The following is a 15962-nucleotide window of genomic DNA, read 5'->3' as shown; positions in this document are numbered from 1 at the left end:
CATCTAGGATAATCAATGGAAAGAGAAAAGAGAATAGATCAGTGAAAGCTAGAAAGTACAATCTTATTTAGCCTCTTTGTTAAATAAAAGAAAATTTAATGCTAAGGGGATAGATAAGGGTGATGATGCTCACAATTTACGTACCACAAAACAATGAGCCCCGAAGGGTCCAGAACATTGTAGACAAAACTGAATTATTCGATAGCAGTTTCAGCCCAATAAAACTAGACAACCAGGCTTAATAAAATAACTCGAATATGACAAACACAGTGTTTATAAAATAAAGCTGCCACAATCGGTCAACTTATTACTCAATCTTTCAACGAGCATTAGCAAGGGTTTAACCATGGTGAGCCCTGAGACTGAACGACATTAGCTGGCCATAGATGCTTTGAACACCCTGACAGTTGTGCCCTTTGCGATATGTATTCCAAAATGCTCTTGTGAATCAAAGAAGCATTTTTATGCTGATGTTCAAATTCCTGTCTTCTGATAAAACTCCTCAGGATGCTTCATTTTAACTTTTCATTTCATACTTCATGATGATGTTAAGGCTTTTCCACTATAGAGTATATCACAGAGTTGGAAAGCCAAATGACAAATGTGAGCAAAACCTTAACATAAATTAGAAATCTCAACCACCTAATTAATTTCTTTATGGTAATTAAAAATATGTAGTCATAAAAAGGCGATCATCTATAAACACTACAATACTATAATGCATGTAATATTGTACATATAATATTGCTTATTCATATCTACTTGCATACCTGGTAGAATGGTGACAAAAAGATTAGAAGTAATTACCTTTGTGGGATTCTTGATGATTTTTGTTTTATTTTTGTATATTTATGAACAGCCCAGACAGGACATTATCAGAAAATAATCATTATTTGCAAAACATACATTGCTCATAAGTATAAAATCAAAGACCTTTTCCAAATAGAAAGTAAGGCATGCATGCAGCTTGTATTGGGATTTCTCTGGTTTATAGTTTTCATGAAAGTGTGAAGAATGCAATCTCTGAAATAAGTTAAACTCTAGATATTTAAGCAATTTTTAATTACATAATACCCTCCTGCCACTTCTGTATCTCACCTCATCTTCAAAAAGTGTGCAAACGTAAACATAAATGTACTCCTAGAACAACAGAAAGTAAGTAGTAATAAATTACACTGCACAAAAAGTCCTCCGTAGTTATGTTGGTGAAGAAAATTTAAGGAAACATCAGTTTTCCTGTAATAAGTTAAGTGCTTTAAAAATGACATAAACTCAATCCCATAAGAAAATACCAGATATCTGGCATAATTTTGTTGACAGTAGAATGTAAGTCTACTTACATTGTGGAGATGAGAGTATTGTGATCATGTAAATATGACAGACTTAACAGACAGAGCTATTTGGCAAGTCTCTCTGTCCCTTTGATCTCCCTGGCTAACATACTTGTAAAACAGATGTAATAACAATTGCTTTGCAGAAAGACTGATTGGGTGCAATAGATGATGTGTATAAAATAAGTGGAACAATAATAAATACTAGTTCACTTTTTGTTGTTCCCTCGGCATTGCTGATAACAAAGCTTAAATGCAGGCTTAAATGGAAAATACACATGGGGGGGAAGTATTAAACGCTGTTGCTTCTGCACAGTGAAGCATATTACGCATATTACTTATGAATATATGGGAAGCACTGGTGACGTCTTAGGTGAATTCCCAGGAGGCAGGCTCCTCGTGGGCGAGCATGGATTAGTGATCAGGAAGTGAGAGGCAGGAGGGAAGCAGCCCTGGGGAAGGCGGGCTGGACTTAGAATCGCAGCCATGTTATCAGTAAAGCTGAAGCTGGAATGGACTTTTGGGCCAAGAAGTTGGGAGGTTTTGCTCCAAGGAAGGAACAAATTCAGAAGAGCCCCCTTCACCTGAAGGCGGTGCTTGGGGAGCTCAGCAGGCAGCGCTCTGTGTCTCAGGAGGGACCTGGGGACTCAGGACAACATACGGGCATGAGTGGACACGTGTCCTTGATAACGCAACTCCCATCAAGACGGCAGCAGCTGTCAGAAAGTGAAGTCAGGTCTCACCTGTGGGACCAGGGGCTCCTACCTAACCAGCACATGTGGTATATCTCTTCACTGCAGTCTTCAGAAGGCCATTTTAGGTAATAAGTCAGATGACATGAGAAATGTCACATTTTGCTCAGAAACACAGAAACCATATTTTAGATAGGGTGATGTCCCTCTTATTCATTCTAGGATATATTAGAATACACCTATAGGCATGTAACTATACAATGTTCTACAGTCATTCAGACCAGTGTTACTAATTTTTTCCAGTTAGACAACCTCAAATAAATAATAAAAACTAGGCCCATGTCTCAGTGGACATTAACTTGAGCAAACTCCAGGAGAATGTGGAAGACAGAGGGGCCTGGCATGCTGCAGTCCGTGGGGTCACAGAGAGTCAGACATGACTTAGCAACTTAACAGCCGCAACTATTACTTATTTATTTGCATCTCTAAAAGTAAGCTATGGATAAGGTTGGATGCATCCAGGCAAATATGTCTAATGTCTTCCTGCTTTTTTGGCACTCCCACACTGATTTCAAGTTTGAAATCTGAAATGAGATGATGAGCAGCCATTCCATGCGTGTGCATCTTCAAGGAGAAGGCTATTTCCTTCTAGTCCCATTTCTTTCTCTGGATAAACTAAAGATGATAATGCTCAACTAAAAATTTACATGATCCATTATTCCTGAGAATTCCTAATACTAGTTTGGTCACTGTGTGAGTAAAGTAAGGACAATTAATCACATGACGCTCAGAACTGGGCTCCCTCCTTATTCCCAAAAGGTCAAAAAAGTACATTTCTAGTGTGCAAAGACAGAGGGATACATAAAAGAAAGAATATGTTCCTATAGCAACATAAAATAACAACTTAATTTGAGAGTTGATTGCCTGTAGTTAGATCCACCTGTAGTTAAATCCACCTGTCATCAGAGGTGAGGGCTCCTCTGATGTATGATTTTGAATCAAACTAAGATAACCCAAACCAAGGTCTCCCATTAATTCGTAATCATTTTCACAACTTTTACTAATTTGATGCTAAAAAAAGAAACTTTGGAAAATAATATGCAAAGAAAATGTAGCAATGAAATTTGTTAAGCACCATATTGATCATTGCATTGTTGGGAATATGATAGAATCATAACATAAAATTAATTTTTTTATATTCTCTTAAAATAATTTTTCTCCTTCAATAAATAAAGTCACCATTTCTATGGCATATTCATTCTGGGGAGACAGTATACTATAGGATGCAGCTACATAGTAAATAAGACTGGAATTTGACTCCTAGTTTGACCATTTAAGAGTTGGGCGACCTTCAGTACAGGATTTAATTAACATTATCCTCAATTTCCACATCTGTAAGAGGATGGTAATGGAAATAACTCAGTCCTATGATTTGAAAGTTGTTGACCATCCTAAATTTCATCTGAGATTAGCTATGACTTGAGTTTCTAAACTCTTGAGTTTCTTTCTATGATGTAGCTTATTACTTCTCCAAAGAGGATTGTAAATTCCAAGGTAAGTGAGGTAAAACCCTGAAGCTGACACCATTCCCACCAGTGAAATCCAGCAGGCCCCTGTGGGTCTCCTGGGCACAAAAGCTTGCATTTCTCGATTATAGGAAACAGGCTTCTTTTAGCCTCCAAGACCTTCCCAGAGTGGCAGGTCCAAACATTTGCTAATTAGGGAAGGGAGGGGATGCAGAGACAAGAGGAGCCTCAAGATATAACAGTGCAGCCTTGGGGCAGGGTCCTTGTTCTCCTTCGAGGGATACACATAACAGTATCTCTGAGCTGCTGTGAAGATCCTGAAACCCCCAGCAGTGGGGAGAAGTTAACCCAGAAGCACACAGACCTCACACCAGCTGGGACACGAGGGTTGATGATGCCGATTCCCATTTAGCTCACCACTGACCCATCAGAAGAAGGTCCACGAGCCCATCACACTCTCTCTGGACCAGTACTGTGAACTCCCCACTATCCCCTCCAAGGTCCCACACACAGTTCTGAGGTCATTAGCCCACTGTGGTCCCCTCTGCCTGGAAAGCAATAAAGCTGTTCTAACTTCACCCAAAACTCTGTCTCTGCAATTTAACTCAATGTCAATGGACACAAACCTGGATTGGGCTTCACACCAACACCAACTGAACGAAAAGCAACTTGAAACGGAATCATGCTGCACTTCACATGATTTCACCTTAATGGTAATGATAGGGAAAAGATTTTCCTTAGGAGATTCAAAATGGAGGTCATGAAATCTGTATTTCTAAATATGACTTAATAAGTCCATGGTCTCACTAGCTCGTCTTTGAGCTATGAAATTGAGTAGTTCTTATTTACTTCGCGATGATTATTTTTTTTATATCTCTTTGACCAGTAAGATCCGTAATTAACCTTTTGTCATACAAAAGAAAGAGAAGCACACGGTCCTTCCTATTAGAATATTCCAGCTCATTCATACTAAAAATACAAAGGAAGGTAGAAATACTTTCCATTTAAAAAATATACTTTTTTTTTTTTTTCTCATTTCGGTGGCCTTGAAGCAAACTACTGTCAACCACAAGCTGGCATTTTCCATGGGTGCCCGCCACCTACCTCTACAAGGATGAAATCTGTGCTGCAGCTGCTGACCTCCAACACCCGGGACGGCGTTCAGGGTGGAGCGCAGAGATGAGGCCCTCTGTGCTCCTAGGAAACCGGCAGGACAGGTCTTCAGGCATCTAGATATTCTCAGGAGCTGATTCTAGGAGCCCAGTTACTGTATCTCCTTATATCTAGAAACGCACTAAAACCTTTCATGGTGACGACTGTTTCTCCTGACTTGCAGAAGCTTCATGAGACAAGCGGAAACGTTCTGCAAAGAAGTATGCATTTGACTGCATATACTCCCCCTTCACCAAAATCACGTACACACCATCTTTCCCCTACCTCACTGGAGCAGTTTCTCGGAGCTACTGAGTTGCCGTCTCTCGGGCTGAGTCCTCATATTGCCCCAAATAAAACTTAACTCACAACTGTCACATTGTGCAATTAAAGTCAACTCTACAAAATTATATTTGCCTTCAATATCAAATATTACAACAGATCAAAATCCAGTCTCGTATTTAAAGGTTAATAAAACTGAGATAAAACATATCTTATCAATGAAACCTCCAACCAGGCCGCAATACTGTTAACTCTTTGGCGTTACTGTTAGTTTAGCCCCCCTAAGTCCTGGTGCAGGATTCTATCCTCCCTTCCCTCACCTGTCCCTGCTTTTATTAATAATCTTCCATTTGTTTCAAGAATACATATGCGCTCTTTCTAAAATCTGCTTACTCCTAAATTCAGCTTATACTTTTAAAAGTAGTCTAAAGTGATTAAGCAAACCATGAATTTTCACCAGCAAATTTAAAGAATCTGTACATACCAAAAGATCACATTTTATTGGTTAAAACTTCGACATGAAAAGTATGTATTTTTTAAAACAAATCGCAATCTTACTAACCAAATGAGGCCCCAACATGCATAAAACAAACATAAAAACAATTGTTTTATATAAAATATAGAAGAATGTTAATTTTCAAATAATTAAAGCCAAATATCAACAAAATCTAATGTCAACTTTTTCTAATTATCATAAATGTCCTGGTAGGTCACAATCCCAATTGTAATACATTTACGCATAGACAACAGAATTTCCCCTTGTCCTTCAAAGAGCTGTGAGAAATTCTTTCAGCATACTATGCTGATAAAACTTTTATTTACTGTTTTCCTGGTTTTAAAAATAGAGCTTAGTCTATTCTTTTCTTTCCACATCTGCAGGTACATAAAGAACTTGATGATATAAAATTGAAAATATAGCTTCAGAAACACTTACCATTGTCGTTTTTCACCATCCCGTTGCTGAGCTGCTTTAATCTCTTTTGATGTGATTTGCCATTGTAGTGGATTTGGGCTTGAGCAGTCGAATTCAGCTGAATGTTACACACGTTGCACAAAGTGAAATTGGTTTGTTTCTTTTCTTTTTCTGGTTTCTCTTCAAAGCCATCAGCTGAAAACTCAGCCTCACACTCTCCATCTTGGACACATGTGGAATCTAGGATACAAAGAAAGCTATGAACAAGCCAATAAAGGTTCCTGGATTCCTATGAACATTAGGTTATTTGTATTTTTTTTTTAACTAGAGTTTTCATCTTTTCTGGATATATGTCCAGGAGTAGGATTGTTGGATCATATGATAACTCTATTTTTAAAATTAATTTATTTTTTATTGAATGATAATTGCTTTACAGAATTTTGCTGCTTTCTGTCAAACCTCAACATGAATCAGCCATAGGTGTACATGCATCCCCTCCCTTCTGGAGCTCCCTCCCATCTCCCTCCCCATCCCACCCCTCTAGGTTGACACAGAGCCCCTGCTTGCGTTTCCTGAGCCAGACAGAAAATTCCCATTAAAGAAACTTCCATATTGTTCTCCACTAGTGAGTGAAGTGAAGTCTCTCAGTCGTGTCCGACTCTTTGCGACCCCGTGGACTGTAGCCTAGCAGGCTCCCCCATCCATGGGATTCTCCAGGCAAGAATACTGGAGTGGGTTGCCATTTCCTTCTCCAGGGGATCTTCCCGACCCAGGGATCGAACCTGGGTCTCCCGTATTGCAGGCAGACGCTTTAACCTCTGAACCACCAGGGAAGCCCACTAGGGCTGCATTAATTCACAGTTCCAACAGTGTAGGAGCATTATTTACAATTGCCAAGACATGGAAACAATGAAAATATCCATCAACGAATGAATAAATACACACATGTATGTAGATAGATGTACCACTGTATATACTTCTTAGCCATAAAATGCAATGAAATGCTGCCGTTTGCAGCAACATGGATGGACCCAGAGATGACAGTACTAACTAAAGGAAGGTGAGAAAGACAAAAATCATATAACTTATATGTGAAAGCTAAAAAAAAATACGATACAAACAAACTCATTTACAAGATAGAAATGGACTCACAGACACAGAAAACAATCTCATGGTTATCAAAGGGGAAATATGAGAGGGGTAAATTAGGAGACTGGAATGCACAGATATACACACCACTGCATATAAAATAGATAAACCACAAGGCCCTACTGTATAGTGCAGGGCACTAAATTCCATGTTTGTAATAATCTATAACAAAAGGGAGCCTGAAAAAGGACACATATACGTGTGTGTGTGTGTATCATGTAACTAAATTACTTTTCTGTACAACTGAAACTAACACAACATTGTAAATCAACTGTACTTCAATTAAAAATCAATAAAATATTAAAAATAAAATAATTCTTCGATTCCCTTATATTACTAAATTCAGTAGCAAATAAGCATTGTCTTGGACACTTCCCTGGTGACTCAGATGGTAAAAATCCGTCTGTGATGTGGGAGACCAGGGTTCGATCTCTGGGTTGGGAAGGCCCCCTGGAGAAGGGAACGGGAACCCACTGCAGTATTCCTGCCTGGAGAATCCCACGGACAGAGGAGATTGGTTGGCTACAGTTCATGGGGTCACGGAGAGTCAGACATGACCGAGTGACTAACACACACACAGAGACACTTACAATTCAAAATTTCCACTTCTTCCCATTTTAGTAGGTTGCTTTCAGACTGTACATTATATCTTTATATCTTTCATGGTATGCAAATTGAGGTAGGGGGTAGGTGAGCACCCCCCCACCCCACCACCAGGGTAAAGCAATTGGAGATTCATTCCCTGTGGACGGAAACTCCAAGACTAGAATAGCAAGACAACTAAGGGAGGAGGCCGGGCCCTGCGCAGTCCACGGAGTCCTCATTTCCAAAGTCAGGAGTCTTCCCTGACCACACATGTGCAGAAAAGACTCCTTGCAGGCCGAAGGGGAGTTACACCAAGGGCTGTTCCGCGCCCCCCCCCCCCCCCCCCCCCCCCCAGACACCTTTTCTCCTGGCTCCTGAGACACACCAACACGGACTGTGAGCCGGGCACATAAAAACGATTGGCCAGCGGAAACCCGAAAAGGAAAAGGAATTCAAGCTGCCATTAGGGCGCAACTCCTACCGGTGAGTGTATCTACATGTATGGTTCTCTTTTCCTGCTACTAAATACTGTGCTTGCTTCACTACTTTCCAATTTTGCTGGAATCCTTCTCTGCAAAGCTGAAGGGCCAGGGCCCTTGTCACTGACCACAGGTCTAGCAGCTCGGACCTGGTGCTTTTTCACTGCTGTGAACCAGCCCAGTCTCTGGCTGGGAACCCAAGCCCCGCTCCAAGCCACTGCAGGCGGAGGCCACTGGAGATCAAAATGGCAAGGGTTTCACTTTGCTTTTGCCAGGCCAAATACCAAGTAAAATGTCACTTTAAATGACAAACATCATAAGAACGGAAAAGGAAACAATGAAGAACTATAGTCTTTCCTGTTTCAAACTGAGGAAGCTGAGGTTTACAATGCGTGAAGAATTCACCTGGGGTCACGCACCTAAAAAGGGTACCTTTGGGATCACTATTCAATTTTATTTATCTCCATATCACAAGCTCTTACTTACCATGTGCTTTAGTAAATCCTAATGTTACCGGGAAGGGTTAATTTTGATTTCGTGCTGAATCTGTTTCTTTGACTTGAACCCCTGTGGTTGCTGCTTTTGTTAGTATAATCACACATAAAGGCCTGCCTCCTGGGCCTCCTGGGCCTTATCCTTAAACTGAAGTGCCTTTGTTTAGCTCACAGGCCTGAAATCACTGATGACTGTGCCATCCTTGATTCCTTGTGTAGGGAGTGTGGTTTGTCAGCATGGCTCAGAAACTGACGTTTGGGGGGATGGAATCAAAGATAACTATGACATGCTTGTTTATTGATATGTCAGTAGACATTCCATTCACACCACCTGTGAAATGACTGTAAGAAAAAGAAAGTAACACATCTACCTGCCTGAGGCTTGCCATTCTAGGAAATGCTTGCAAGAGTTAAATGGTCTTTTTTACTTTGCTCCCTCACCTCCCTCATCTCTGATCCATAAACGAATCTGGCATCCAGCCCCCGACAAGATGGTTATTTTGAGATGTTAGTCTGCCATCTTCTCAGTCAGCAGGCTTTCCAGTAAAGCTACATTCTTTGCCTCAACGTTCCATCTCAAGGATTCACCGTCCTGTCCTGTGGTGAACAGAGTGAGCTTGGACTTGGTAAAGGGGGTGTTTCACCTTTCACAGCTGCTGAAAACAAATAATAAATGCTGTTTTCACTTTTCATCTTTTATTTCGTAAAATCAAAATTCATCTTGAAATTTCTTTCAATAACCAAAATCAAGTAATAAAATAATGTATGCCTTCCTAAAAGAAATGTCATAAAAAGCAAGCAAACTTTCCAAAAGAGAGGGTACCTGTTTCAGCTTCCCTACCTTTCAAATTTATGGTGGGAATTAAAGAAAAGGGAGCTTGCATGATAGGGAAAAGGAACTGTTTGCTCCATTAAAGGATACACTGTTGTTCAATTGCTAAGTCCTGTCTGAACTTTTGTAACCCCAAAACTGCAGCATATCAGGCATCCCTGTGCATCGCCAACTCCCAGGCTCAAACTCAGGCCCATTGAGTTGATGATGCCATGCAATCCCGTCATCTTCTGTCGTCCCCTTCTCCTCCTGCCTTCAGTCTTTCCCAGCATCAGGGTCTTTTCCATTGAGTCAGTTCTTCGCATCAGGTAGCCAAAGTATTGGAGCTTCAGCTTCGGCATCAGTCCTTCCAATGAATATTCAGGGTTGATTTCCTTTAGGACTGACTGGTTTGATCTCCTTGCAGTCCAAGGGACGCTCAAGAGTCTTTGCCAGCACCACATTTTGAAAGCATCAATTCTTTGGTGCTCAGCTTTCTTTATGGTCCAATCTCACATCCATGAATGACTACTGGTAAAACCATAGCTAAGACTATCTGGACCCTTGTCGGCAAAGTGATGTCTCTGCATTTTTATAGGCAGTCTAGGTTTTTCATAGCTTTTCTTCCATGGGGCAAGCATCTTTTAATTTCAAGGCTGCAGTCACCATCCACAGTGATTTGGGGATACCATTAATGCATTGGAGATTTCCTTCTTGATTTCTACAACTAAATAAAATTCTCATATTTTAATATTCCTTGTCAAGTAAGTAAAATCACTTACATTTGGATGGACATATCTTACATATACAAAAAAGCTAAAAGTGATTCAGTATCTAAAGATGTACAGTTTGTACCTCAACTACATAAGATGTTCTGAACATCTAAGATAGCTTCATAGGGTGCAAAAAAAAGTGTGACAGATCTAAGGATTATATCAGAATACATTATTTTTGGGCAAATATAAGGCATGTATACTCAAGTCTAAGAGAAAAATCAGCTGACAATTGCAGTATCTCTGACCTTAAGATAGTAATTAAAGTAACTATTGAATACATATTCTACTCTTTATTTATAAATCACTTAAAATAATTCTAAATTAGGAATTGAGTTTAAAATAAATATACTACAATATATAAATTAGATAATAAAGAAAGGACCTACTGTATAGCACAAGGAACTCTACTCAATACCGTGTAATAACCTATAATGGAAAAGAATCTATATCTATATATGCACGTGTATATGTATATATAATTGAATCACTTTGCTGTACGCCTGAAATTAACACATCGTGAATCAAATATATTTCAACAAAAGTTTTACAAAACCAATTGACTACACAATAGGAAAATTTTAAAAAGTGGCGTCCTGGATGGGATGCTGGAAAAAAGAAAAACATTTGTTTAAAAAAACTCTGTGCTCAGTTTCTCAGCCATGTCCACCTCTTTGCGACCCCGTGAACTGTGGCCCACCAGGCTCCTTTGTCCACGGGACTTTCCAGGGAAGAATACTGGTACTGGAGTGGGTTGCCATTTCCTTATCTGGGGTGGGGGGAAGAGAGAAAAAACCCTAATAAAGTCCAAATAAAGTATAGAGTGTCAGCAATATTACTACTCTATTATTGGGGACAAATGAACCAGACTTATCTGTTAACAGTAGAGCAAAATACGTAGGTGGGGTTTATGGAACTCAACTAACTTGATAACTTTTCTGCTAATCTAAAGATACTCTAAAATAAAAAGTTTATTTAAATTGAAAAAAAAAGAAAAGCTACTAGTTTGGGACTATTCTTTATTTCTCTTCTTGACTAATACAACAGACATTTCTTGGGAGGGAAAGAACTAAGACAGAAGCTTCCCTTCTCTTCATTCTTTGCTCATTCATCTCCGCAGCAGGAACAGTAAACTGTGTGATGGGAGAATGAGCGGCAAGGTCACTGCCTGGTGGGGGCCTGGCCCTTGACTCTGTGCTTCAAACTGGCTTAAAAGTACATGCTCTTATTTCTCAGCCGCCATATACAGACATAAAGTGGAAAGGCTTACCACCTCTGGTTTCTCCAGGTGCCCTGCATGTGACTTGGAGGTAAATGCAGTGCAGAGAACAGTGAAATCTAATATGCACCATGGCTCCAAGCCATTTCCTCTCAATCAAATTTGCTGACAAAATAACTAACCTGCCAACCCATTAACAAAAAATCTAACAAACCTCCACTGAGCCCTTGTATCTTATAATGATTGGTTCCAATAAAATTGAAGGATGAGCCACTTTCTCTCTCTCTCACACACACACACACACACACACATACACACACAGTGTTATTCAACTGGTCTCATAAACTTCATTTTTGTTTCGTATTTAACTCTACCACAACAATCAACAAGCATTAATACAAAATAAAAGGAATGTCTATTGGCTTAAAACTAAACCTAACTTTATCAAATGGAAAATTTTCCTTATACAGAATTTTGATATCTTACTTCAAAGTTAAAAAGTCAAGTTCCGCTGTTTTGCCCAAGATTGGATTTATCCTTTGTTCTTGGATTTTCCCCCTTGTCAAAACAGCAAGGAACCTTAAGATTCTACAATAATTTGCACTGACAATCAAATGACAATAAAAAGCATTGGTCAACAGGCAGTTCAGAGCACAATAAACCATGACCTATAAAGGCATAGAAATGTAAGCAGCACAATAAAATAAACTAAAATATTCTTGTTTTTGCAAGGGCTTCTCTTTCCTTAGAATATTATTTAATGAGGTAGGTAGGGACTTATAATTGTAGAACATATTTAACACAAAATTGTGCCATAAATAGTGGCATAATCAATACTAAAGAAACAAACAGAAAATTCCTTTATAAATCTTGACCTGACAGCATATCTAACAATCATTTTTCATCTAATAAAAACAAAATAAACATTTGAACTATAGCTATTTTATGGTGATACAGTTGAAAAAAGACTAGCTAAGGTGGATGACAGCCAAATATTTAGTAAAAAAAAAAATAGAAATTATAAGTTCATTCCTTTGAGTTTTAATAGTTTCTACACAGAGGGTGGCAAGTGATACATTTTAGCTGTTTCTTTCAAAGTCAGTTTCACTGAGAAAATAAAAGTCAAAGTCTAAATGAGTCTAAATGTTGCCCAAATGCAAGACAAAATGTGTTCTCAAAACTCTCTCTCTGAAGAGAGGAATCTACTGATACTGAACTCTTTAAAGAGTCCACTATGAGGAATTTTTTCAGTTTATTATGAAAAAAATAATGTCTGGGGAGGACACATCGATTCAGACCATTTCACTAAAGGAAAGCTGTACTTTGTATGAGTAGTAAAACTTCTTACAGAGTTTAGTTTTTATGCAACTTTTCTCTATTGGCTCCGCAGAAAAGAAGCAGAGAATACAATAAAGATCTAGTCATTGTTCATGAGGATACGATCTCACAGCTACAACTGTAGGGTAACATTTTCAAGAAACCTTTCAAATGTAATCTTAAAAAATAGAAAAAGTTTGTGGAGATCACAAATAAGAATTTATGGACTGAAATAGTTAGAAAAAAAATATGTACTACACTTATGTGATTGGATACTAATTACTTGGAATAAAACTTCTGGAGACAACATCAAAAATGAATTTTAAGAGCACTAATTTAATTTAAAATCACTTAGGAAAAAATGAGAAAATTACTAGATATTTGAAAAGTGGTTCTAGCTCTAGTGCTTTCAAAGATCTTGTTGCCAAAGTTTCCTCTGCAGAGCTTAAAGAAACATGCTGAATTAAACTAAGATCAAAAAAGAAAATTTACAAGCCAATATTTTAAAATCTAACCGTCAGTTTTCAAAATCATGAAAGAAAATTGGCCATTCTTTTGTCTTCTAGTTAGAAAAAAAGGAGGGATTATCTTTTATTTCATATTTCCTTGTATTAGGATTTTACGGTGTAAATTATATCTGTTTATACATATATATATATATATATATATATATATATATATATATATATATATATATAAAATATCTCAAATACACCATGATAAATCAAATGTTGCATTCGTGAATTTTCCTCTATTACTTTTGAGCAACGTAGAGGAAAAAACCGTATTTTATTATAGTGGTTAAATACTGTTGTCGTTGTTCAGTTGCTCAGTTGTGTCCGACTCTTTGCGACCCCGTGGGCTGCAGCCAGCACACCAGGCCTTCCTGTCCTTCACCATCTTGTGGAGCTTGCTCAAACTCTAGGAGTAAATATTTAACTCCAGAGTTAAATATTAAATATATATTATATAGAATATATAAATTATATTTATACTATCTCGCCTTTGAGAATATGATAGGTCATAGCACTCTTTTGCATTTCACTTTTAAAAGTATAAATAATCCATAATCAGTGCTAAAAAGCAACAACATAAGAAAAACTTTGCGTTGATCTCACTCCCCACTAGAGTGCAGTGTGAATTTAAAATTAAAACTAACAGTGCTAGGAGACTCCCATAACACTAGGTATAAAAATAGCATTATTGTAATTTTGGGGCTTCCCTGCTGGCTCAGCAGTAAAGAATCCTCTTGGCAATGCAGGAGACCCAGGTTCGATCCTTGGGTTCCGAAGATGCCCTGGAGGAGGGACTGGCTACCCACCCCAGTGTTCCTGCCTGGAGAACCCCAAGGACAGAGGAGCCTGGTGGGCTGCAGTCCATAGGGTCGCAAAAAGTCGGACACGACTGAGCCGATTTCACTGTAATTTTGTAAATATGTGATACATACATATCTTTGTATATGTTTATATATATATATAATGGGCTTTTTTTGGGCCAGTTTATTTAATTGAAGGATAATTGCTTTACAGAATTTTGTTGCTTTCTGTCAAACACCAACAAGAATCAGTCATAGGTACAGAAATGTCCCCTCCCTCCTGAAACTCCTTCCCATCTCCCTCCCCACCCCACCCCTCTAGACTGTCCCAGAGCCCCTGTTTGAGTTCCTGAGTCATAGAGCAAACTCCCATTGGCTCTCTGTTTCACATGTGGGCTTGTAAAGGTCCACGTTAGTCTCTCCACACATCTCCCTCCTCCCCTCCCCTCCGGGCCTAAAAGTCTGTTCTCTATGTCTGCAGAACATTATATGTATTTTATATGCATAGAACATTTTTACAGACAATGTTCAGCTTTGGTGGCATGTATATATAGTATATCTAATGAATTCTGCATTAATTGATTGAAATATAACTACAAAAGTAAGACAATTAAGATAAATTAGAGGAAAGTCACAGAAAAGCTGACAAACTAAATCCATCACCACATAGCATCACGTGAAAGTCGCTCAGTCGTGTCCGACTTGTTGTGATCCCATGGACTATACAGTCCATGGAATTCTCCAGGCCAGAATACTGGAGTGGGTAGCCTTTCCCTTCTCCAGGGCATCTTCCCACCTCAGGGATCGAGCCCAGGTCTCCTGCACTGCAGATGGATTCTCTACCAGCTGAGCCACAAAGAAAGCCCAAGAATACTGGGGTGAGTAGCCTATCCTTTCTCCAGTGGATCTTACTGACCCAGGAATCAAACCGGGATCTCTGGCATTGCAGGCAGATTCTTTACCAACTGAACCATCAGGGAAGCCCTATATTATCATAAGTTTTTTTCTTTTTAATTGATAAGCAGCAATTGTTTATTATGTGAACTTCTGACTTAAATATAAATATCACTTTGAAACTTTAAAATCGAGTTTATATAAATTAGTAATATCCTACTTTTATAGTAGTAGCAGTGTTAGTGGCTCAGTCATGTCTGACTCTTTGCGACCCCATGGACTGTAGCCCACCAGGCTCCCCTGTTCATGACATTCTCTAGGCAAGAATACTGGAGTGGGTAGCCATTTCCTCCTCCAGGGGATCTTCTGGACCCAGGATCAAACCTGGGTCTCCTGCATTTCAGGCAGATTCTTTACCATCTGAGCCACCAGGGAAGCCCATCTTACTTTTATAATAGGAGAATAATAGAAGACATGAGACGAATCAAGATTAATGGGGTATTTCAACTAATTTTTATTATAGCGTGGTATCAAACTAAATTTGTTGGTCTCAGTCAGATTATTGTCAATGTCATCAGTCAGATGTCTGACAGTCAGATGTCATCAAAAGATGACAAAACTCTTCCTAAATAGTCCAAGATTCACATACAAACTTAAATCAGGAGTGTCAGGAATAAATGCAGAATAAAACTTTTAATTGTATTCCCTTCCCTTATCTAAGCAGCACACTTTTAATACTGTAAACTCAGAATCATAATTTCTATTTTCAAACCTCAGATAAAGAAAATTTTACCTTACTCTTTAAGAGACTCATCATAAAAAATCATGGCTAATATATCTCTGATACGAAACAGGAGTTCATAATCTAAACTTTCAAAAGAAAAAAAAAAATGAAGGCAATTCTTTTTTTCAAAAGGCATTCTTCAATTAGAACATGTATTCAATAGTAGGTCAGATAAATCTTACATTTCAGTTTAATTATTGTTATCCCTCAAAATTTCAAAGTCCTGTGAAAAAAATGCAGTATTAT

At 38.6% G+C, this 15962-nt stretch overlaps 1 protein-coding gene across 2 annotated transcripts in view; it reads right to left on the bottom strand.

Annotated features, from left to right (window-relative positions):
• The window catches only part of ZNF385D (zinc finger protein 385D), a 931118-nt gene that overhangs the window by 716375 nt on the left and 198781 nt on the right, over window positions 1-15962 (bottom strand). For both annotated transcript variants that reach the window (XM_043893475.1, XM_043893476.1), the window contains one exon: window positions 5918-6136. In XM_043893475.1, the coding sequence (XP_043749410.1) occupies window positions 5918-6136 (219 nt within the window). The remainder of the gene's footprint in view (window positions 1-5917; window positions 6137-15962) is intronic.

Source organism: Cervus elaphus, chromosome 32, assembly GCF_910594005.1.
Source record: "Cervus elaphus chromosome 32, mCerEla1.1, whole genome shotgun sequence".
Taxonomy (NCBI): Eukaryota; Metazoa; Chordata; class Mammalia; order Artiodactyla; family Cervidae; genus Cervus; species Cervus elaphus.
The sequence above is the reverse complement of the archived record's forward strand: the minus strand, read 5'-3'. Positions and strand labels throughout refer to the sequence as shown.